The sequence below is a fragment of the Odocoileus virginianus genome, unplaced genomic scaffold, assembly GCF_023699985.2.
Source record: "Odocoileus virginianus isolate 20LAN1187 ecotype Illinois unplaced genomic scaffold, Ovbor_1.2 Unplaced_Contig_17, whole genome shotgun sequence".
Classification (NCBI taxonomy): domain Eukaryota; kingdom Metazoa; phylum Chordata; class Mammalia; order Artiodactyla; family Cervidae; genus Odocoileus; species Odocoileus virginianus.
Window position 1 is genome coordinate 197,287 of NW_027224334.1, and position 26,068 is coordinate 223,354.

Genomic DNA, 26,068 nt, shown 5'->3' on the forward strand with positions numbered 1-26,068 from the left:
CCCCCCCTCTGGCCGCATACACGCATTGCTCAATACTCTGGGAATTCAGCAATGATGCCAACCAAGAAAGTGCATCTGCCCGTTTATAAAATGGTAAAACAAAGAAAACATCTATACAAACCACTAAAGGAAAAGGAAGTAAGTGAATTCCCTGACAGTCCAGTAGTTAGGACTCTGAGGGGCCATGGCAGGGGGCATGGGTCTGACCCCTGGTTGGGAAGCTAAGATCCTACAGGCCAAAAGAAAAAGAATTATATGAGAATTACAAAGTACTTTTGAAATTTATAGAAATCAATACTTCCAACTGAGTTGAAGAAGGATGGATGAGGAGGGGCATCTGAACTAGGTCTTAAAAATCGATCAGGAAGAATGTCTATAGCTGTAACTATCTCCACTAATTAATATACTCAGTCCTAATAACATGCACACTGAGATACTTGGAGATACTTGTTTTCTTCTTTACTCACATTTACTGTTTCAATCCTCTCTGAATCCAAAAGGGCTCTGAGACAGATCTCACCTGCTCAGGTATAAGCTGCTGGGAGGCAGGGACCTCAGCCTTCTTTGTCTTCCCTATGGTGTCATGCCCCAGTGATGACGTGCAACACAAGCCTTCAAAAATATTTGTGGAAAACAAGGAAAGAATTCATGAAGAAGGTACAGAAGATAGGAGACAGACTGTCATGAACGGAGATAAGTGAATTCCCATGATTTTTCTAAGTTCTCCTTGACCTGGCGGCTACCCCACTCCTTAGCTCACTCCTTTTCCGGTGCCTTTGCTTAGCTGGTAGCTCTGCTTGCAAGGCTTTCTCTCCTCCCTCTTTTGGCATAAAATCCTCTGAGGCCCAATTCATTCTTCCCTCCTTGCTGAGTATTCTTCGCCCACGTAACCCTCGCAGACATCTTTCTTCCTGCAAACCTGCTGCAAGGATTTGTCTGTTCAACACTTAATTGTTCTCATAAAGTTTCATACTCAGTTATCCTTCTCCAACCAGACTTTATAGCTCCCGAAGGCTGGAAACCATGTCTTTTTTTTTTTTTTTTTTTTTGCATGCTGCCCCGCTTCGGCTCCAACCAGACGTCCCCTCAAACATGAAGTACCTGGCAAGTACTTGCTGAATGACTAAATCCTTTCAGTATTTCTATCGCTAAAGTAGAACGTTCTTTCATCTGACTCTCAGGTTCAAAAGTACACTGGAAAAAGTTATATATCAAAGCATTCATTCCTGGTAACACAGATTTATCTTTTCTAAAACTTGCAATCACTGAACCAAACTTCAGTGGCTTCACCAACAAGAAAAAAAGGTGTAAGCACATAAAGAAGGGTCTGTTACATAACCTCCCTAACACTGCTAGCTCCATTCAACTTCTTTAGGCACAGGATTTATCATTTTATGGCAATTTAGTAGTATAAATACTGCCAACACATTTCTTCCCCCTAGAAAGAGATATTGAAAGTGGCCCAACTTACCCTGAAACTTGCCAGATTACATTTAACAAGTTGAGGTGAAACTGAATTTTTCAAGTTCCTGCAGCCGATACTCAAATACCATTTGTTAGTTTGAATTTTATTTAGAATAACTCTATGCAAGTCACAGTAAATCTAAAAACTGTTAATGCTGAAAAGTTTAGAACCCTAACAGAGCATGTGATTAACAGGATGAATCCAATCTGAACAATACTGGTTTAATTAAGAGAAAAAAAGTGGATCTTAAATTTTTACACTAGAGTTTAAGAAATGATAAACTGAACTATTGCATAAAAGTAGTAGATCAATTCTTATTCTGCTCTCTATTTCGCCTGGGTTCTCATTAAAACCAACATGCTCTAACTTGTGAAAGACTTACATTCAAAATAGAGGAAAAAAGAAGAAATCAACCTCATAACTAAGAGAGACAGCAAAAGACACTTTAACTGGTTAACTCTGCAGGCTTTTCAGTGATTTCAAGAAATCAGTTTCCTCTGAGAACGTAACTGTGAAAAACATTTCAAAATTGCTTTAAAACTATGGGCTGTAAAACTAAGTGGAAACATTCCATTTCAGCTGCCTAAGACATTGACACTGTTGGGCTCCTGTTCTTGGCATCCCCCAAACCCACTGACCCAGTATTGGCTGAGTCTGTTTTCTAACACCTTTAGCAGCATCAGTATGAACCTGCTTTTAAGATGATTACATCTTAAATCCTGCCTAATTTTATTACTGTGAAAAAAACACGACCAGTGGCCTGAAACCATGAATTAATTCTACTAGAGTCTATTTTCCTGAACAAAAATGAAACAAAGCTCATGTTTTGTTTCTATACATGCCATTCTTTTTAACCAAAAATACTGCTGTTAAGAAGTCTGGAATACAAGCGAAGTTTCCAAGCTCTTTCTGACATGGGCAACCTCTATGTTTTGACCACATGGCTAATGAATGCCCCATACATTCATGTGACCACTGTTGCCAGTCTAGTTCTACTATAAAAATGGGGTAGAGAAATGTAAAAGATATTACTGAAAGTCCAAAATGGAACACCACAATCTGCTGCCAAGCCCTGTTTTTAAAAGATTTTCTAAAATAAAAAAGAAATATAGAGGAACGTGATCCGTTTGAGGAGAAAATAGATTAAGCATAGGGAGGAAGGGCTTTCAGACACTGTAATGTGTATCTGAATGAAACGCTGAAGCAAACTTATGCATGATCAATATTTAACCACCTAGCAAATATTAATACTTTGGTCTAATAAATAAAAATGCTAAGTGTAAACTATAGACAACTTGTATTTCAAACACTAAAACTCACCATATCTTCTACATTCACATAATTAAGTCACTTTTAATTTCCAAGATTTTCAAATCCAGATGAGCAGCAGTCATAAAATTAGAACCCCAGAAGACAAATGCTAACATCCCTCCTGGACAACCTCACTTAAACCTTTCTAAACAGAAAAGAACTCAAAGGCCTCCTTCATAAATCCATTCTAAAGGTTAAAACATTCAGAAAAACTTCCCTGTATTTAGCATAAATCCCTCTTGATGCCTGCTGTAAGTCGATTTCCTCTTCTTTTTCTTCAGGGAAGATGGAAAACAGCTGTTCAACATTCCCTTTCAGGCCCCTTTTCCTTCCTGCCAGGCCCATTCCCCGCTTTGGGAGAAGTGTAAACACTGCAGGTGATTCCTAAATCCAGCTGGCCCCAGCCCGATTATCCAAGGGGCTGGTGAGCCCGGCCCCATGCGAGCCTCCTAGGATGCTGTCATCCAACTGCCAAGGCCCCAAGAAGAGCTCTTTACCAGAATGTGTGGAATTCCAGAAATCCTTTACTTAGAGTCTGTCCTCAGATATAGCCAAGACAACAAAAATAGCGCTGTGTCAAGAAGAAAAGCTGACAGTCACAACTGTAAAGAAGGTAAGCAGTGTTATCCTGCAGCCTGGTGGTCTTGACCACTCTACCCGGTGTCAGAGTGTTGAGTGCACCCTGGCATGAAACATTTTTCAACTACTTGATGATTTTTATCATGCAATTCTTGAGTTCCTTTGTCACTGACGCAACTTTCTGGATGTTGGCTTACTTTAGAAATGCAATAACCCTTTCAATACTCCAAGGTACAGAACTACTCTAAATGAAGGTGTTGATCTGTAGCCTTGTATTTCTTTTTCTTTTTTTTTCATTTTTTAAAATATGTTTATTCACAATAAATGAGCATTGTTCACAGCTCTTCTCTGCTCCTTTTTGCCTACCACCTCTGTTTTCTTTACATTCTGTCCTGTTTTTCTTTCATGATAGGTATTTTAGAGGGATGACAATTTTTCTCCTCCCCCAACCCGCCAAAGATCCCTACATCCACCTCATACAAATGCAGATGACCAAATTCTAATGAAAAGTGACTTCAGCATGGATTTCCAATCCCTAAGTAGTAGAGACAGCACAGTCTGAAGAAGAGGATGTGACAGTAAAATGTATGCAAAGATAAAGAAGGTCACTTTTGGTTTCCGGAACAGAACAGACTTGTTCAAGAGGCTCATGGGCCTCAGCCAATTACCATGATCCATTTGATCTTTCAGCTAGGGAGGACTGTCGCTTCATCTAGGACGTCACTTGCATCCCCTGGTTCACCAACCGTGCTCCCAGTCTATTTTTTTAAATTAGTAATTCTAGATTCACAACACAATCTGCAAATGACTACCTTTTACACTAATGCTGTTAACTCCCACTTCACGAATTGCTAACAAATATCCCCATTTTTCTTGCAATAGTCATTAGACTCCAACAGTAAAGCCAGTACATTGCCTGTGTACTTCATCAATAAAAAATATTATAGACCCACAGCTTAGTGAGCCCATTTCCTTTACAAATTCTTTTTAAGAGTTATGAAATGCTGACTCAGCTTTGTTGTGGTATAACATCTGCACGCATTAAATCCCTTTTGCTTAGTAGCTAAGTTTGTTACACATAAGAAAAATGCAAAAACCTTAATTTAATCAACAAATTTACAGCCCTATGGCATCTGTATATGCAATGAATATTTCAAATGGTAAGATTTAAATGACAGTTTTTTAAATGACTATGGACCTACTCAATTTCTACTGAATGATCATGTACACTAAACACATAGGGAATTTTACAATGATTATCCTAATATTTTCCATTAATTAAGTAGAGAGGCCCTATTAATTCCATAAATAATACCAAAAATATTTCTCCAATGTGGACACACACATACACTCAGCTGCAAATTCTCTCTGTCGAGAGCAAAGCAGATGGACTCAGTCTACAATGGATATATGACATATGCGTAACTGAGATTTAACTACATACATGTGCTTTGTTATATGTTTAAAAACAGGACTCCACTTACCTAATGGTTATAACTATTCTCAAATATAAAATGCCCAAACAAATCATGCTATTACCAGGACGTTTATAGCTTCTAAATATTACTAAAGAGGCAAATTCTGTTCTTTCAGAAATTGTTTACTAACATTTGATGACAACACTTACCAAGATCATGTTTATGGACTACTCCAAGGGAGCTGGAACAAACAGAAGGAAATCCAGTGGTAATCTTAAAGCACATTAAAATTCATAGTGTTATCTGGAACTAAGGACAGAACTCCATTCAAGAAATGAACAGATGGAACTTGCCTGGTGGTCCAGTGGTTAAGACTCCATGCTTCCAATGCAGGGGTGCAGGTTCCATCCCTGGTCTGGGAACTAAGATCCCACATGCTGGGCAGCATGACAGGGTGGGGTTGGGGTGGGAAAGCAATCATTCTCCAATAAAAATTAATAAAAAAAAAAAAAAAAAGCAATTGTACTCCAATACAAATTAATTTTTAAAAATTAAAAAAATAAATAAACAGATGGTCTCAACCATCCTTTCTTCTTTTTCCAAAACAAAATCATTCCCTTTTCTTTTCTGTGGTATTCAACAGACTCTCTAAACACTCTGCCTCCTGCAGGCTTATACTCTTCTGGACATATGACAGAGGATCTGAAATCCATACCCTTGATAGGCTGGAGCTTGCTGAGACATGCAGATGGAAGCAACACAACTGGTAAAACACCCCAAAACCTGAAGCCAGCGAATGAGAGCTGAGCAATGGGCATGGGGCTCTGTGGGAATTAGAAGGGGCCCCAGGATGGAACCCTGATGAGGATGATAAGAGATAAGCAGAGTGAGAGGAGGGTGCTGTGGGAAGAGGGGCCCAAAACAGCCAGTTTACAGAAGCCTGGAAAATACATAAGCAAGCATTCCAGGGAGCTGACAAATCATGGACCGTAATGTGTAGTAAATGGGATAATAAATTAGATCTGTAAGAAAATGAAATGTAAGAGTCTTTAATAACATGGACATGGAATCATAAAGGAGAAAAGTAGAATTAAAATATGCCATTTAGGTTAATCTCATATTTAAAATAGGCCACTAATTACTTGTAAATGACAGGCAAGTCTCTTCTTTTCATAGTATTTCCATTTCTACAGCCCTAAAATAAGGATTAGACACCTGCTCTATATCACTCTTCATTTCCACTAGGCTAAAAAATGAAAATATTAGAATTCTTTGAAAAAATATTGAATTATTTTCTCATGCTCACACTCAGTCATGTCTGACTCTTTGCCACCCCATGGACTGTAGCCCACCAGGCTCCTCTGTCCATGGGATTCTCCAGGCAAGAATACTGGAGTGGGTTGCCATTTCCTCCTCCAAGGGATCTTCCCGACCCAGGGATCAAACCCACCCTTCCTGTGTCTCTTGCATTGCAGGAAGGTTTTTTATTGCTGAGCCATGGGGAAGCCCTAGGCAGTTTTATTTATTTCTTTGTTTTTTTCCTAGGCAGTTTTAAAATAGAAGCATTCACATAGCTATATGATCTACCAGGGACTCTTGTTTTCCTTCCATTGTCTAATGCACAAGAATTCATAGGCAAGAATTTACTAACACTAATGGCTTCTTTTTATCCTGTCCACAACACTATCTACCTTTTTCTCTAGTATGATTCTTTCCTGTAATCTCTCTCCACCACCCCCTAATCAAACCACTCTCCTACGTGCAAATAGGAGCTGTGAGACACTAAAGTTAGATGGGTAAGAACCTGGGACTACATTTATTTACTAAAATATATAGAAAAATTTTCTTTAAAGAAAAATTACTTCAATTAAAAATATTATCCACTTATTGCAAGGTTTCACTTTTAAAATATATAATTTCCTATTAGAGATGGGCATTAGAATCAGTAAGACTTTTTGAAATTAATCCATTTCTAATAATTACTGCCATCATCAAATAGAAGCGTGGATCGGTGCCACTGAAATCTAGGACTTTAAGCTCTACTTTCATTCTGCCCTTAATTCATCCGGTGAATTTCACTGGGAAGTAATTTCTTTTTGGTACTCTGAACTTATACACTTGCCTAATTCCCATGTCAGGCACTGACTCTTGGGTTTATATTACACTGTGTCATCCAAATATCCACTGGTAATTTGGTGACCCCCAACAAGTTTTTTTTCTACAAATCAACAAGCATACGTGCTTAAGTCACTTCAGTCACATCTGACTCTGCAACCGCATGGACTGTAGCCCACCAGGCTCCTCTGTCCATGGGATTCTCCAGGCAAGAATACTGGAGTAGACTGCCATGCCCTCTTCCAGGGAATCTTCCCTACCTAGGGACTGAACGCATGTCTGTCATGTCTCCTGCATCGGCAGGCAGGTTCTTTACCACTAGGGCCACCTCGAAAGCCTACAAATTACCATGGGTGAAGATAATGTAATTCCAAGATGAGAAAATCCTAAGGCATTTTATAATACAGTAAAAAGAACTGTCCTGTCCTCTACTTGGAGCCATTCTTTCAGAATTGCTGGACATGGAATGTCTGCCTTACCCACTCCTTCATAATAGTAAAGATTCAGCCCCTCTCAGTAAACAGAATAAAAATATCCACTACAATGATGACCTTCCCTCTACAAGAGGGTCTTGATCTCCTCAAAGGCCTGCCACAAACATATTCTAGCATAAGAAAAGTATTTTTTTTTAATTTATGGGGGAAGAAGGTGAAAAAAGGATATGAACATGTACTGTATTTAGGACTCAAACATGCTAATGATATCTGCACTTCTCATATGGCGCTAATGGTAAAGAATCTCCACCAATGCAGAAGACATGAGAGATACGGGTCAGTCCCTGGGTGGGGAAGATCCCTGGAAGAGAAAATGGCCATCTACTCCAGTATTCTTGCCTAGAGAATTCCATGGACAGAGAAGCCTGGAGGGATACATTCAATGTGGTTGCAAAGAGTCGGGTATGACTAAAGCGATTTAGCATGCATGCAAATAATATTTAATACACACTGCAACTACAAAATGCTCATCTTTTACTAGTTTCTTTACCCCTTTGGGAAACAAACATTACTGATACAGTAAAACCCCAATCTAAATGCTGTATCTTCCTTTATTCCTTTCCAATCATTTGTTGAAATCGTAATATTGAGTGGAAATCATGTAATTTCTTTCATGGGATAGAGTGTCATCCAAGGCAAGTAGAAATAAATACCAAAATATTCAACTACAAATATTAAGAAATGTATAAACAAACATCTCATTGCTTAACTGCAGAATATATTTTCATCTATGATCTTAAAATACTTTTTCAGAGATTAAAAGAAACCTTTATAATGAGGTCTTGGGAAGGGCAGTACAACCTCAGTGAAGTTCAGAACCTTTCCTCCTGGATGACCGCCAGGTCCCCTCAAGGCAGCACTGTGGGATATTGGACTGGTCAACAAATCTCACTGAAAACATGTTATTAGCTAATTTGTGGACTAACTTTATAAATACTAAAAGTAGTTAGACACACAAATGTTAGGTATTATGATGGTCCTGACTTCCATGTGGCAAACCTAGCTAAACCTCTTACCCAGTCTTTCCCTAACCAGGCCCCAAACCTCAGAGAGAGGAGCTTTAAAAACCTTCTACCCAGAAGGCCTAGGAAAGTGCTAATAATTCCTTCAGTGACAATCTATATTGTTTTCTGTTGCGAATTTCCCTTTTGTCCACATTTCTCTTCTCTATTTTTATAGAACACATCTTACCTGCACACTTTACAAAAGGACACATATCTGTATGGTAACCTTGTAGTACATGATACACAAATACTCAGATAACCCTATATTTTCTAAAAAAAAAAAAAAAACAAACCCTATATTTTATTTCTTCCATGAATATTGCAAACAATTTGAGGATCTCATTTCAGAAGTACTGTCAGAATATTCTATAAAATATTGTATATTCTATTTCATTTCATACAAGTTATCATTTATTGCGAAATTAAAAAAAGAAAACTGAAGAAAAGGAAATTCCTGAAAGGTTAAGGTCTATTATGTGACAAATAAAATACTGGGGAAAAAAATTGTTTTGAAACTATTTCTTAGTGAGAACGTTCGTCCTCAAATTTAACATCAACTAAACCAGGGCTAAAGCATGACTAATGAAAAAAATGTTTAAAAGAACCTTATAACACAGAGATCCCTAGAAACCAAAAGTGGCACTTCCTGATCTAAAGAATTCCAAGTAAATGAGGTTCACCTCCTACTTCTAAGCAATGGATTCCGTTTCAGCCTTCAATGCCCGCCAGCCTAAGAGGAGGTTGATGCCTCAATGGAGCGATGAAAATGAGAAAATTCTGAGGTCACAAACTTAGCTTAGAGTCCATCCGCGACAGATCCAGAGCCCATGTGGCATTGCTCACGGAGCTTCCCAGCCTGTGAGTCAAGCACGCCGCACCCCACCCCCCCCCACCAGGGGCTGCTGGGGAGGGAGGCTGACCGACAATTTCTCCAAGTGTCGGTGGAGCCTGGCGGCTTTGGAATCCGGCGTCTAGGGAGGCTCGGGACGTGCTTGCCTGGCTTCCACAGTCGCAGAGGCGGGCTGCCAGCGCCAGGATCGGCACACCCGACCACCACCACCCCAATTATTAGGGAGACGGAGGGAAAGGAGGGCGCAAAACTGTGCCAACCTACCCGGCAGAGGGAAGCCGGAGCCCCCGGCCGTCCGGGAAATCGCGGCTGGGCCGGCCGGACCCGACGCACCGAAAGTGATCTCCGAGTTCTTACCGTGCGCCCAGCTCTGCGCTGGGCAGCCAAGGGTTGGAAGGGGACTTAAGGCTGCCCGGCCGCCGGGAAAACTCACGGCTCGGGCTTCACGCCTCGCGCGCCCCCCAGCCGAGCTGGGCTCGCGCGCGCAAGTCGCGGCGCTCGGCGCCCGGCGCCCGGCGGGGGACGTGGCTCTCCGCTTGCCTCTCGCCGGCTCCCGGCCAGTCCGGCCGACGACCCGCCCGAGACTCCGGAAGAAAGTTGAGCGGCGCGGGGTCCGGAGCGACGTCCGCCGCGCGCCGCTGCCCTACCACTCGCGCGCCCCTCCGCTTACCGCTCCCCGCCGCGGTTTCGTCCTCTCGGGCGTCGCCTCTCCAGCTTGGGCCCAGGCTCCGGAACCCCTTGCCGGCCCCCTTCTCTCCAAGGCGCCCGGGCCCCCGGCGCCCTCGGAGCCGAACCCTCAGCGCGCCAGCCGCGCCATGGGTGCGGGTGGGCGCCGCGCCACAGGGATGCGCCGCTGCAGCCTCGGGCGGCGCTACTGCGAGCCGAGCCGGGCCGGCGCGGGCGGGTGGGTGTGGGCGAAAGGGGAGGAGGGCGGGACGCGGCGGGCGCTGAGGCTCGCTGGAGGGAGGAGGAAACCGCAACGTCACCAGAGCCCCGGGCGGCGACGATGGGGAGGGGGAAACGGGGACCCTTCCCGCTGCGGGACCCCGACCTCCGGCCCGCCCCGCTTTCTCGCCCTCCTCCTCTCCGAGGACGCCCGGCTGTCGGCCTTCCGCTCCACTCGGGCCCGAATCCACGTACCCCGTACCCTGCCAGGCCTCTTTGGCTTCAACTTGCTCTAGTTTCTAATGACCCCACACGCTTTGGGTTCGACTCTAGAATCGCCCCCAATCGCAGGGTACTTTTGGAGGCTCGAGGGGAGGAGCTGATGGATGCTTCAAAACAGCTCCGGGAGAGGAAAAGGTGGAGAAAACTTTACTGTTCCCCGCTCCCCGCGCCTTTCCCAAAATTGTTACTCCTCTGTTTCTCCCGGATTCGCTTTTTACTCTCTTCAGAGAGAAGGGAGGAAAGCGTCTATTTAGAAGTAGTTCTCGCTTTAACCTTTCGAACAAAATAGAGTAAATCAGAAGCAGGGGACTCTACAAACGAAACAGATTGTAATCAAAGGTCAAGGGTCAAGAACAGAACATTCGAAATATACAGCTCACAGGAAGAAATTTAATTTACCCTATCTCCTAGCCTGGATGGACGAGAAAGAGAGAGAGAGAGAGACTGTCATCCGAGTTTTTCAGGTAGACGATCTGCAACATTAGTAGTCACAGCCTTTAGAGAAGTTTCCTGCATTTTCTTGAAGCAGCTGTTGCACCCAGCCTAGTTCAACCTGACCTCAGAAAGGTGTCAGATCAATATTAGCATGTAATTAAACTATCGAAGCTACGAGGTACAGAAGTGACAGACGTTCATCCATCCGTTAGCACTAGAGAGGTTTTACCTGGGAAGGGCGCTTTTCTCCCTTGCCTCTCTGCTGTTTATTACTTCTAAAGGACCACCTCCATCCATTTCCCGGTCCTCAGAGGCTCTCAAGACCTACAGTTTTCCTCAGGCCACATTAGGAAAAAAAAAAAAATGTGGATGTCGACTTTTCTGCTGTTTTTTCCAAAAATTGCATTTGAAGAGAGATTCCTTACATAATGGTCAAGAGGAAGTGGTTTTGTTAAATATATTAAATGTTCGCTCAAGTACACCACTGATTTGCATAAACTTCCAGCTGTTTTAGGGGAGGATGGCGGAAGAGATAAGGGGCTCTAGAACTTAAAACTAGTTTAATCTGGTTTAAATCCTCATTTGAGCGGCTTCCCTGCTGGTCCAGTGGTTAAGAATCTGCCTGCCAATTCAGGGGACACAGGTTCGATCCCTGGTCCAGGGAGATCCTTGATGCCACAGGGCAACTAAACTCCACAGCTACCGAGTGCAACTGACTACTGAGCCGGTGCTCTAAAGCCCATGCTGCGCAACAAGAGAAACCACCCCAGTGAGTAGCCTGCACAATGCAAAGAAGAGTAGCCTCTTGTTCACAGCAGCTAGAGAAAACCCAGGTGCAGCAGCAAAGACTCAACGAAGCCAAGAAGAAATAGTAATGATAATCCTCATTTGCAGTTTACTACAAGGGTCCTTGGAAAGCTAACCCCGGAGCCTTGGTTTTCATAACTGTAACATAGAGGTATAATACCGCCATTGAAGAATATCAAATATTTGAGAGTTGCTACATGCCAGATGCTGTGCTAAGCGAATTACATGTATTGATTCAGCTATTAGAGAAGATTAACTGTGAAAGGGTCTAGCTGTAGTATGTAACCCATAAGTGTTGTTTCTACTTACCTTCCCAACTTTGGAAGAGATCTTAGAAAAGGCATCTGGTTTGACTTATTTAACCTCCCCATAAGTAGTCATCTAACTCATTGATTCTCCAACCCAAAACATTAAATCAGTGGGGGAGATGTGATAAAATAGTTTTTAATGGGGACCCCACACCAGACCAATAAATAAGAATCTCTAAGGCTAACATGTAAGCATCAGCATTTTAAAATCTCTTCCCTGGTGATCAGAAAGTGCAACCAGGACTAAGAAATCTTCAAAGGAGACAGTACCAACTGTCATTTATTACCCTTTGCCCCCACTTTTGCTGTAAATTGACCTGGAAATCTGCTTCTGAGTAACATCCACCTCTTGCAAAGGGTCCCGCATATGGTAGGACTCAAAAGATCTGCAATCCTGCCCTCTGGAGTCTTCCAGGATGCATGTAGCCTTAATTCCATGGGAGAGTGCTTCAATTTGCCTGGATATCTACCAACTCCATCAGCTTTTCCTCCTCTTTTCTGAAAGTCATTGGAAACTGGTTTACTTTGCCATTGCTCATTTCAAAATCTGACCCCCAAAAATGGAATTCAAGGTTTCATTCAAATAACGCAAATGTTTAATGGCTTTGTTCTAATTACTGTACTTTCCCAAGTAAATCCTAGGAACTATTATGGGAGCAATGTCACCCTATTGACTTCTATGTTGTAACCTACTAAAACTCTGAAGCAGAAAAGACTTTTCATGTCTTCTCCAAAGCACTTCTTCCCAGCCTATTCCCATTATAGTTTGTTCAGCATTTTGCACAATAAAATTTAATAGAATCACATGTTAGGTTAGGCCCCTTTAGCTTGACATGTTAGGTATCATTGAGGTAATTGAGTAATTCTACATTCATGTGTTCTGTAAATTTAGTCTGTATGCCATGTCAACATTCAAGAATGTAAAGCAATGTGGGTATCACTGAGAAGATTAGAAAGTAAATATTTACTGAGACTTTTTAATTTGGGCAATCAGGTGCTCAGGTAGTACTTAATTCTCCTCTTTTTACAAAACTCTGGCTTTTTCTAGAAAAGTATAATTAGTGAAGAATTATGTTAAGAAAGTTCTAAGTACAGGTTCATGGCCCGGGAAGTTGATTGCCCAATGTCCGTGTATTGTTATGGTCTGTTATTTCAAGAAATAGCCTTACTTCTCTCTTCATGCACCCACCCCCTCACAGCCCTGCTGCAAGTAGTTGAGTTTATACCAGGTTTCCACTAACGTGGAAGACAAAGCTTACGGGACTTCATGCTCATGTATTTGGGAGGCCGTGAGGAATACTCAGGAAGTGTTCTGTAGTACTAATTCACCCTAAGGCTGAATATTAACATCACCTAATATTTGTTTTAGAGGAGGACCTAAAACACACCAGTGCTCAGACTTACTCTCAGAATTCTGATTTAATTCTTTCTAGGACGAAGTCCAGGCATCCCATGTTCTTTTTAAGATGCAGATGGTTTCAGTATGCAGCAAAAGTTAGAACCAAGACTCCATAACAATGGTTCCCCAACTTGGCTGTACTTTAGAACTAGCCGGTGGGGGGCACTTTTAGAACTCGTGATGCCCAGACTGCAACCTGTACCAATCAAAGCATATTAACAGGGTGTTTAAAGCCCTATGACTTCAGTGTAGAGAAAGCTTGAGGACCACTGTTCTACAGGGGTAATGGGCACTTGAATCAAATGAAGCACTAGATTAAAAAAATAGGTTTGTTTATTTGCCATGCTTCTCCTGGTTTAATAAATGTATAAAATATTGTGAAGATCAGTTTCATTTATATCAGTTCACTGATATATTTATTTCTAAATACATTTGTTGGATATGCAGTTTGGGGAAGTGATGCTTGCTTTCAATATTGGTTGAACTAGTGAAGTCGCTTTCAGATTGTAATATTCATTTCACATTTCTGCTGCCCAAGTATTATAAATACTGAATTCCAAAAGTCAGGCTTTTTCTTCTACTGGTGAGATTAACTGTATGAAGCAATGAAATTCTTGTCTGCTTTTCATGTATAGCATCTTTTAGATGAGGAATAATTGACAGTTTACTGATATAAAAGCTAAGGATGTGATCCAATGGTATTTTTCAACATCTTTTTCTAACCTGACTCCAAAGAATACAGATTGTTTCTTCTGTGTTAGTTTTTATTTTAAAATGGTGCAAATTTTGAGTGGCCATTTTTACTCTTTGTGGACAAATGGAAACGAAATTTAAAAACCCAAATAAAGTTTGACAAAAGCAGCATTCCTTAGAGGTGCTTATGATCTATGTACAATGAAGGTAAAAAGAAACTTGTAATAATACCCACCCTTTCATCTTACAAAGAAACTGAGGTTACCATAAGTGGTCATTGTTACAGTTCCTGCTGCTAATTACTGATAGGGATGGGAAGAGACTTCAGTCCTCCTGGTTTCTAGCCAAGCTTCGTTTCTCCCACTTCTTCATGCTGCATCATTGACCAAAAAGCACAATTAACTTCTTTCTTTCGAGGTCCTCATATTTCACATGAACTATGGCAATTTATTTTAAAATGTCAAGATTCATTTTTTCCATTAACAGAATGTCAATGTATAAGGAGAAATAAGCTTTATTTTAGGGAAAAATCAAATGCCTACTCAAAATAGCACATTTATCATCATTTAATTTGATGCTACAGGTTACTCATGATATAATTTTCCACTGAGATTTAGGCAAAGTAAGCTCAGTACCACATACTTGCAATTGCTACCAAACCAAACTTTTGTCCTTGGGGTGAAATCTTCGGTAAACTTTTACTCATCTTGGTAATTTATTCACATTATACCTGGGATTTTTAGGGAATTCAGAAGTATTAAATTTTCATCTTTCTACTGCACAAGTCAGTTTTCTAAGTTTCTTGCTATTATACAAGAAGAATAGTACCAGTGTTTCTGTTCACGGTGAGCAAATTAATATTATGGTGTGAAGGTCAGCCACATGTACATTCATATACCTGTATGTGTGCTTGCTAAGTCACTTTAGTCATGTCTGATTCTTTTGCAAACCCATGGGCTGTAGCCCACCAGGGTCCTCTGTCCATGGTATTCTCTAGGCAAGAATACTGGAATGGGATGTTACTTCCTCCTCCAGGGTATCTTCCTGACCCAGGGATTGAACCTTCAACTCCTATGGCTCCTGCATTGCTAGCAGATTCTCTACTGCTTGATCCACTAGGGAAGCCCATATACGTGTGTGTGTGTGTGTGTGTGTGTGTGTGTGTATGATCTCACCTTCTATTCAGTCTTTAAGCATGTTGCAACAGACAGCAACTGTTATTAAGCAGACTCAGAGTACAGACTACAACATTCTTGGATTGTACTATCATAGAAAAGCAAAGTGGATCTGCCTGAATTAAACAAATGTTAATGTTGTTTGGGGAAAAGTGAATGGGTTAATACTAGAAACTGAGAGTACTGGGTTCTAGGACTAAGTCTTTCAGATGCCAGCAGTGTGACCCCAGAATAAATTTTCTTTTTCTTTTTCCCTATAAATTTGGAAAAATTCAGCAATTGCATTTAAAACTTGGGCAAATCACTTAACCTCTTTGAGTCTCAGTGTCCTTAGCTATAAGTTGAAGAAACTGGGCTTGATCTGTGGTTTTCAATTCTATCTATACACTAGAATCACCCAGGAAACGTTAAAAAATAATGACACCCTGCAGTACCCTCAGGCAAATTGAAACAAGTCCTGGGGAATGCAGCCTAGGCTAGCAGTACTCAAAATGTGGCTCATGGACTGCTGGCATCAGCATTATGTGGTATATTAGTCAGCTTGGGCTGCCACGACAAAATACCAGAGACTGGGTGGCTTAAATGACAGAGATTTATTTCTCACGGTTCTGAAGGCTGGCGAGTCCAAGATCAAGGTGCCAGTTGATTCAGTTTCTGGTGAGAGCTCTCTTCCTGTCTTCTTGCTATAACCTCACACTGCCTTCCCTTGGCGCTTGGACATGTAGAGGGAGAAACAGACCTTTCTCTCTCTTCCTCTTCTTTTAAGACCACAAGTCCTATTGGATTTTCACCCCACCCTTACGACTGCATGGAACTTTGCTTCCTAAAAGTCCTATCTCCAAATATAGTTATGTGGGGTCAGGGCTTCAATATTTAAGTTGGGGTGGTGAGAGGATACAATTCAGTACATGGAACTTGGGACTTTAAAAAATTGTTTTAAATTATTTTATTGAGGTATAGTTGATTTACAATGTTGTGTTAGTTTTGGTGTATAGCAAAGTGAATCTCTTATACACATGTATATCCACTCTTTTTTAGCATATTTTCCTATATAGGCCATTATAGAGTATTTGAGTAGAGTTCCCTGTGCTATACAGTAGGTCTTTATTAGTTATCTATTTTATATGTAGTAGTGTGTATATGTCAATCCCAATCTTCCAATGTATCTCTCCTTCCCACTTATCCCCTCTCCTCTGGGAACCATGGGATTTTTTAAAAATGTCAGCTCCAAGCCCAGATTCTGGGAGTAAGGACCAGAAGTCCATGTTTTAACAAACTCTACAGGTGGTTCTTAGGCACAGTGTGTTTGAGAATTACTGGCTTCGACCACTTATTCTTACACTAGGCTGCACATTGAATCATTTGGGGAATGTTTAAACCTTTGATGCCTGGGGCCCTATCCCAGAAATTTTGATTTGTTACAGGATGCCTACAGAGTTTTAAAGCTCTGCAGGTGACTCCAGTCTGAGAACTTCCAGTGTAGAAGATCTCTAAGGATCTTTTTGGTTCTAAAATAGTGTGGATTTTAATACAATGACATACATATAATATATGTAAAGTAATATTAATAATCTAGATAATATACATCAAAAGGAGGGTGATCAGATAGCTCTTTCCATTTTGTAGTTGCAGATACAAACACATTTGTTAGTCCCTTTTCATTATTCATTATATGATGCATGAAACTGAAATTATTTTGAGAATTTCTATTTTGATAGTACTATTTTGCTAGATATATGGTCCTCTATGAGGATTCTCTGGTGGCTCATATAGTAAAGAATCCACCTGCAATGCGGGAGACCCAGATTCAACCCCTGGGTTGGGAAGATCCCCTGGAGAAGGAAATGGCAACCCACTCCAGGTTTCTTGCCTGGAAAACCCCATGGATGAAGGAGCCTGGTAGGCTAAAGTCGATGGGGTCACAAAAAGTCAGACACAACTGAGCGACTTCACTTTCACTTTATTCTTCATTAAAATAAAAGATCTATTTGATGGTCAAATGTCTTTCCACAGTACAAAACTAAAGGAGGGTTTGGGTAGTAGCCAGATGATTATGAGACATTCTAAAAGAATCTTACAAATTTGGAGACCAGGGGTAATTCTAAAAAACAAACATAATATGATTATTTTATAAATCTCAGAAAAGTTTATTCAACTGCATAAATATAGGAAATAAGGGTATTTCTTAGTATTAAAACTTATATTCACTTATATAATTTTAAAATCTCTTTTGATACCAGGATATAAATTGCTCTAGGCTAAAAACTGTGGATGCCATTTCCCCCCAAAATTTATAACAGTAGTTGTAGAAAGCTGACATTTTAAAATATCTCAGATCACCAGAGCTCTGACCAGTGAATTTAATTGTAATTCTGTCAGCACAAAAGTTAGCACATAAAAGTAGAAAAACACTACTGATATTTTGTCATTTTTGTTCAGGCACATGAACTATTTAAAAACTTCAAATTCATCAGAGAGGAACAAGTAACTAATGAATCAAAACTAACAATCTTCCTAATAATATTGAGTCTAATAGCAGAGGTATTAAGGACAGTATCTGAGCACTTGACTTAATTATAATTCTGTTCTGATGAGACCAAGGGGGCAACATTTTCAAACATATGGATATGTTCAATATCCATACTAATGCTCACAAAGCAACTTGAGAATTAACACTGAATTGGTATATCCACTCAGAAATTCATGCTCTAATCAAAGTGGGATAATGGTGTCACCTTTGTTTACAACTCCTTCAAAAATTAGCTTTCAAATATTTTCCGCATCTTTCAACATGTAAAAACATTAAAGGGAAATTACAAATAAAATATTATAAAACATTTCAAGATCTAACTTTCTTTTCATATGCAGATACATGGCAATATTCCTTCTCTGTAAGCAAGTTAATAAGCAAAACATAATTTGGTGGAGAATTGTTTGAAAGCAATGCTGCCATATTGCTTTTGCTTTTATTGGATACCAGTAAGAATGACCATGACCTAGCAACCAGAGAGAATGCTAACCTAAGAGATCTTGCCTCACAAGTCAGCAGATACGATTTTATGAAACAAAGCAAACTATACCAACACTTAAAACCACAAATGAGCTGAGATTAACAAATGTTTGCAGTGAAAAGGAAGCATTAGACAATTCTGATTTGTAAGAATATTGCAAAACACCCAGCTGTTTCCACTTAACTACATCACCTGTTGTATATACTGCATTGAAATAAAAAATCTCTATTACAGAGTTTCTACTTATGAGTGTGAAAGAATAGTAACTTTTGTATGTTCTTGATCTTCAGATGTCACTATCTGAAAACTAAAAAGCTTCCTAATGTCACAATTCAGTATTAAACTGCATTTGCTAAGTATTAAAACAGTGTTTACTATATATAGTTGTTGTTCAGTCGCTCAGTTGTGTCCAACTCTGCAACCCCATGGACTGCAGCACGCCAGGCTTCCCTGTCCTTCACTATCTCCTGGAGTTTGCTCAAATTCATATTCACTGAGTCAGTGATGCCATCCAACTACCTCGTCTTCTGTCATTCCCTTCTCCTCCTGCCTTCAATCTTCCCCAGCATCAGAGTCTTTTCTAATGAGTCAGCTCTTCACATCAGGTGGCCAAAGTATTGGAGCTTCAGCTTCAGCATCAGTCCTTCCAATGAATATTCAGGACTGATTTCCTTTAGGATTGACTGGTTGGATCTCCTTGTAGTCCAAGGGACTCTCAAGAGTCTTCTCCAACACCACAGTTCAAAAGCATCAATTCTTCGGCGCTCAGCCTTCTTTATGGTCTTACTATGTATAGGAGACAAAATATGTGAATATAGTAGCTAAACCAAAGTTATAAATAGGAAAAAAAGACATATTTAAATTTGATCATGTATGGCTGACAATGACTACTGAAAATTATAAGATTCTGACCATAATGGTCATTATTAAATTACTAAGAAACTGGGTAAAATACACTGTTCACTTTCAGTGAGAAAATTGCTAAAATATCACATTAAATATAATCTTTTTGTTTTTATTAAAAGAAGCATTGTCAGAATTATTATTTTTTTTCTCAGTTCAGAAATATATTAAAAAGTTTTATTTGCCAGTTTTATGAGGAACTGACACCAGTGTCTGTATCTTCCTTTCCCCAATAAGGAGAATAGTTTTAGTAAAGCACCTGACTTGCCTCTTGAGAAACCTGTATGCAGGTCAGGAAGCAACAGTTAGAACTGAACATGGAACAGCAAACTGGTTCCAAATCAGGAAAAGGAGTATTTCACTCTGCTTATTTATTGTATATTGTCACTCTGCTTATTTAACTTATATGCAGAGAACATCATGAGAAATGCTGGGCTGGAGGAAGCACAAGCTGGAATCAAGATTGCCAGGAGAAATATCAATAACCTCAGATATGCAGATGACACCACCCTTATGGCAGAAAGTGAAGAACTAAAGAGTCTCTTGATGAAAGTGAAAGAGGAGAGTGAAAAAGTTGGCTTAAAATTCAACATTCAGAAAACTAAGATCATGGCATCTGGTCCCATCACTTCATGGCAAATAGATGGGGAAACAGTAGAAACAGTGGCTGACTTTATTTTTCTTGGCTCCAAAATCACTGCAGATGGTGATTGCAGCCATGAAATTAAAAGATGCTTGCTCCTTGGAAGGAAAGTTATGACCAACCGTTAGATAGCATATTAAAAAGCAGAGACATTACTTTGCCAACAAAGTTCCATCTAGTCAAGGCTATGGTTTTTCCAGTGGTCATGTATGGATGTGAGAGTTGGACTGTGAAGAAAGCTGAGCACCGAAGAATTGATGCTTTTGAACTGTGGTGTTGGAGAAGACTCTTGAGAGTCCCTTGGACTGCAAGGAGATCCAACCAGTCAATCCTAAAGGAGATCAGTCCTGAATATTCATTGGAAGGACTGATGCTGAAGCTGAAACTCCAATACTTTGGCCACCTGATGCAAAGAACTGACTCATTTGAAGAGACCTTGATGCTGGGAAAGATTGAAGGTGGGAGGAGAAGGGGATGACAGAGGATGAGATGGTTAGATGGCATCACCGACTCAACGGACATGTGTTTGAGTAAACTCCAGGAGTAGGTGATGGACAGGGAGGCCTGGTGTGCTGCAGTCCATGGGGTCTCAAAGAGTCAGATACGACTGAACAACTGAACTGAACTGAATTGAAATGAAGAAAATATAAATAATTGCTGGTTTCTATCTCTGTAGGTGATTTCTATTGCCTAGACTTTGAGATGACAAATCACAGCTTGATTATTCTGGATGGACAATGAAAGAAGTGTCAGATTCTATAGTCTGAGTGGAAGACTTCAGTATCAGAACTGTATAGGGAAGCAATAATTGTCATGATGTCAACTCCTTTAGAAATTATGCTCTGCTTTTTATATCACTATAAAGTTTTCACTTTAAATTTCTGTTACTGGTTTGGTGTCCCTATTGCTCAGAAGTTTAAACAAGGTGCACTGGCTATTGACCTCCAAGTATTGATACATGGATGAAGTATGAACATGAAGGACAGTGTTTGAATAGGTCCCTGATCTTCTATAACCTCTTTCATCTGATGCACCATTAACAGACAGTGCCTACCAAGGCAAGGACTGTGAGGAGTTGACATTCCACCTGTTTCTTCTGTTAGATGGCATCAGTAAGGAGGAATATAAGCTGAATCTGGCCCAGAGAGCTTTGAGCCGTGATTTAAAGGCCTCTAATAATTGATCTAGATGTCTTTAAGACTCAGCATTAAGCATTTTTCATCATTCTACACACAGTTTTTAAAAGCAAAAAATCCAAATCTCCAAACTCCCCCAAAATATCCAACATGGAGTTCTGGGAGGAAGATGTTATAAAAAGAAGATAGCATTATATACACAAACTTACAGGAAGTGTTCCCTATTTAGTCTACTAGAAAATCTTAAGAATTGTTACAAAATCTAATAATCTTTCTAACAGTTCCTTTAAAGCAGATTTTCCTCAAACCTTTTTTTTTTTTAAACTAAAAACTAATATGGAAAGAGGAGATGACAGAAAATAGTGTTGGGGTCCAGCCCCAGCGGGTCCAGGAATACCCAAGGGATGAGTGGCGTCGGCGAGGAAGAAGACAGACACACACAGAAGGTTGCGTAGAAGAGGTAGCTTTTTTTATTTTTAGGACAGCTCAGTTTTTATAGAATGAACGTTACCTCCCCCTTAAGTCACCACATATTACATCAGATATTGGTTTCGTGCTTCTGTCAATATTTTTCTTTCCCATGTTTTTCCCCTATGCATTCATCTAGAATGTTTCCGATTACAGGGTTTTTTCTTAAATGTCCCGTACATAGTCTTCTTGCCTCAATGGCCTAACATTTTCACTCTAACAAAAACAATGTTCCACAAATCTCAGGTATAGTGTAAATTCTTTGGACAATAAAACAATACATGGGAAGGGTCACAGTAACATGTTTGACATTTCTGAGAATAGTACCATGAGAAAAACCTGATATTTTTCTTTACCTGAAACCACAAAATCTCAATTTACAATGATTAACTATTAAACAGCAAAAACACCTCTAAAGCAGCAAAACACCTCTATTAATAGTGAGATAATGGCAGTGAAGCTGGTTAATATAAATCTTCTATTGAAATCCTATGTACCCCATTTCCTAACTCTACAAAAATACCCATAATCTTCCATGTTGTTTAAAGAAAGGGAAACAATGAACAAATAGCAGCAAGGAAATAGCAATAATGAAAACCCTCTCAACCAAGGAGCAAGTAAACTGAAGCAGTACATCTACTTCTAAATCTAAATGCCTCTACTCTTTTCTATTCTAGAACATTATAATCTTTTAAGCAAGCAGCCAAACTATACCTGTGGCCTTTTCCTTTTTGACTTGATGTTTATGGTCATGTCCTGAGCCAGAGCAATCATGAGCATTTCCAAAAAGGCTTGGACTTTTCCAGGGAGGCCTTATTACTATATATTATATTTCCAAAAATTAATAGAAAGCCCAACAACAGTCGGACAGAAAGAAGAAAGGGACATACCCGGCCCCCGGGACAACCTCGAGGGGAAGAGCTGCCTTGCAGATTCCTTTCTCATCCCGGCGGCTCCCGAGGGGACATATTGGGCCCCCGGGGCAGCCCCGTGTGAGGAAGAGCTGCCTTGCAGGTTCCTCTCTCATCCCGTGACCTTGTCACGGTTTGGGCGCACCCCGGCGGCTCCCGACAAAATAGATATCAATAATAGCTAAGTATACAGATACATGATAAAGATACTGAGATGGGTGTGTATAAAACAAAGTTTCAGAAACCAGTTTATTTTAGTCTGTTCCATTAAAAAAGAAAGATTTTCACTGACTAAATAGATTTCAAAACTCACTAATAGATTACAACTTGCAGCTTAAAAACATTGCACTGGTGGCGTCTGTGTACATTGAGAGAGATTTTGTTTATGTTTATTTTCAAAGTTTAAAGATATATAGACCTTTCAGAAGTATAAAACGGAAACAGTGGCTTCTGCATTCTTTCTAATCTACATAAATCTAACTGTTAAACATTTAAGAAGATGCCTTGATGCTTTAAAAAGAGAAGTAGAGGCAAATCTGCTTAAAAACAGACACCATGTGATATTTAGAAGTCTGTTCAGAGTGGCAGGAGAAGGAAAGAGCAGTAACACAGATAAGGTTTAAATCCATTTGCTGTTGTTGTTCAGTTGCTTAGTCATATCTAACTCTACGACCCCATGGACTACAGCATGCCAGGCTTTCCTTTCCTCCACTAGTTCCTGGAGTTTGCTCAAGTTCATGTCCATTGAGTCAGTGATGCTATCTCATCCTCCTCACCATCTTCTCCTTTTGCCTTCAATCTTTCCCAGCATCAGGGCCTTTTCCAATGAGTCTGCTCTTTGCATCAAGTGGCCAAAGTATTGGAGCTTCAGCTTTAACATCAGTCCTTCCAATGGTTATTCAAGGTTGATTTCTTTTAGGATTGACTGGTTTGATCTCCTTGCAGTCCAAGAGACTCTCAAGAGTCTTCTCTTTAAAGCAATACACTACATTTAAGATTTTTCCAAGGGTCACATAGATCTTTTAACAGGAAAATTATGCATTTTTGAAACTCACCAAGAAAATTAGCAATTGTTAGAGCTGTAAGGCACCAGGGTTTTCCCACACCTCAGAAGTAATCAGTTCTTCAAAGAGAAGGTCCACCTGGATGATCAGTTCAGTCAGTTCAATCTCTCAGTTGTGTCCAACTCTTTGCGACCCCATGAACCACAGCACACCAGGCCTCCCTGTCCATCACCAACTCCCGGAGTCCACCCAAACCCATGTCCATTGAGTCGGTGATGCCATCCAACCATCTCATCCTCATCATGAGTCATCAATTCCTGCCACTGGGGAGAAGGCTTCCAAGGACTGCAGATCCCAGACTTGCCATATTTCTTCATTATGTCATCTCAGGTTTTTTATCAGCAAAGAATATCTCTTTCCCTCAACAAAGTTAAGACTGTCAAAGACTCTTTCCACCTCCTACATTTATAAATAATTATATGATAGTATACATAGAAGCACAGGCTGCAGACTGCTGTTGCAAATGGTGTCGATACTGTAAAATCTCTAAACAGTCAACTATTGATTATTATTTTTTATGTCTTTTCACAGTGTGAATATCTCTATGGTCAAGAAGAATCAGCAACAGTGAAAGACACCTGTAAGTTCTGAGGAAAATAGGGTAATGATCAGAAATTCTTACTGCACTGGATATAGGACCTTGGAACTGGGTAAAGAGAACTTAACTTGCTTGCCTTCTGCCAGTGGCAGGGATTCAACTAGATAGTGATGAACTGAAATTAGAAAGCATTTTATGACCTAGTTCTAAGAAATTCTAAAACAAGATTTATTTATCTAGTCTTATTTGCCTGGGGCATTTTAATTTATCAGTGACTTGATTAATTACTCTATAAATTCTGCACTTGACAGCTCATCTTAAACCTAAGGAATCCAGAAGAATATACATCAAAATGCAAAGCCGTCAGCCAGGAATTTCCCTGTGTCTTCAGACTTTTGACACACATACATACACAAACAGATTTTCATACATTTTGGGACATGTACATACGTAGACTTCAACAGGCTTGGAATCATCTGGGAAACCGGGTCCCTGGAATGTACTATTCAGAGCAGCAAATATTCCTATTGCAGGGTGATGGATTCTAGAAATATTTTGGATGCTATCTATTTACTTAAAGTTCTCAAACAGTTTATTAACAGATGAGAAAGAAGGAAAAATATTTTTCGCTTAAGAAAAAGTCTTATATAAGCAAGGCTATGTTGATGCCATGTAAAAAATAATTTGTTTTTACAGCTAAAGGGCAGAAGCTAGGGAGTGGCTCACCACCCATCAGCACTTGATCCTTCTGAAGAATGCACTAGTACAGGAGAAGTAACATTGTTTTGTGGATGCCAGAGAAAATGGAAATGTAGTAAATGTTGAGAGGAAACATTATAATGAATTTCAAAGGTTCACACTTCTCAATTAGCTAGAAGAGGTTTGTTTCTGCTTTTTCTTTTTTTTTGGTTGGTTGGGGTTTTTGTTTTTGTTTTTCTGAGCCATGCTTTGGAAAGATACCAAGACCTTACTAAAACCACAGCTCCCTGTGGATGTCAAAACCAGTAATTAATGTGAGATGATGAAAGGGGGAGATATTAACTTGAGGCCCAAATATGTCTTTTTAGTAATGAATTTGGAAGCACCAAAGAGTCAGACACGACTGAGCTACTGAACAACAACCACCAGCTATGAAGACAGATCGGGTGAACAGAGATGGCAGCAGGGGCTGAGGCTAGTAGGCCGTTCTGTGCCCCAGAATCAGAGGAGTCCTGAAACACTCAGTGTGGCTACTGCAGCCAAACACAGGCCTCACGGGAGGGAAAAGTCGGGTAGGCGCTTGATGGAGAACCAGGTATGTACTTTCTGGCTCTACCACCAAATGAGGGACACGAATAAGTCACTGCCCCCAACTGGTGCCAATAACGTCATTCATGGAATAAAAGTTTGTTATCATCTACAAGATTCCTTCACCTTTAGAATTTTATGACTCAGGATTTCTGAACTGAGGTAGCTGTGGCCTAGATAAGGACTGTCCAGAAGAAATATAATGCTGGCCACATAGGTAATCTGAAATGTGTTACATTAAATGTGATACATTAAAATATATCAAAACAAACAGGTAAGATAAGGTTTTATAAAAAATTTTCCTTAATCCAGTATGTCTGAAATATTGTTATTTCAACACCCCTTTGAAATCTTAAATAGCCGTGTGACACCAAGTGCTCACTAGCGCCATGTGTTGCTAGTGGAGGCTATCTCCCATTTTGGACAACACTGCTATTGACAGTAGTGGAGTTCACAAATAAGAAGGAGTAAGAGTTACATTTCTCTTCGATGCTGTGAGTCATGGTTCCAAAACCTGGCTATTCATCAAAATTAATAGAGGAACTTAAAAAAAAATTGCTGAGCGCATCTCATTCCTTGAGCATGGATCATATCTTTAAAAAATCTCACTAGATAAATCTGAGATGCAGCCAGTTCATTTCAATCTACAGAGCAGTGTTTAAAACCTTTTTACCGACCTAACTGAGGCTTCGTGCTGTTCAGAGGTAGCTGGCCTAAGGGAAGCAGTGAATTATGGTTAGCAACCCCTCCAGAGACCCTCCAGAGAGGACTATGTTGTCTGCTAAGTGAGCTGGAAGATTTCAACACTAATCCTGACAGCAAAGGGTTCTTTCAGTTATGGAGGGTAATTTCAAGTTAAAAAGTATTTAAAAAACAAAACAAAATAG

The 26,068-nt window shown here is 40.2% G+C and overlaps 1 protein-coding gene across 1 annotated transcript; it reads right to left on the reverse strand.

The window, feature by feature from the left end:
- Window positions 1-259: 259 nt before the first annotated feature.
- Window positions 260-22,408, reverse strand: LOC139034009 (uncharacterized). The gene is made up of 4 exons (XM_070464133.1): window positions 22,272-22,408; window positions 10,803-10,815; window positions 9,907-10,420; window positions 260-612 (listed from the first exon to the last, which is right to left on the reverse strand). Exons 1-4 carry the CDS (start codon window positions 22,406-22,408, stop codon window positions 470-472), a joined length of 807 nt encoding a protein of 268 aa, XP_070320234.1. The 3' UTR covers window positions 260-469.
- Between the last annotated feature and the right edge of the window lie 3,660 nt (window positions 22,409-26,068).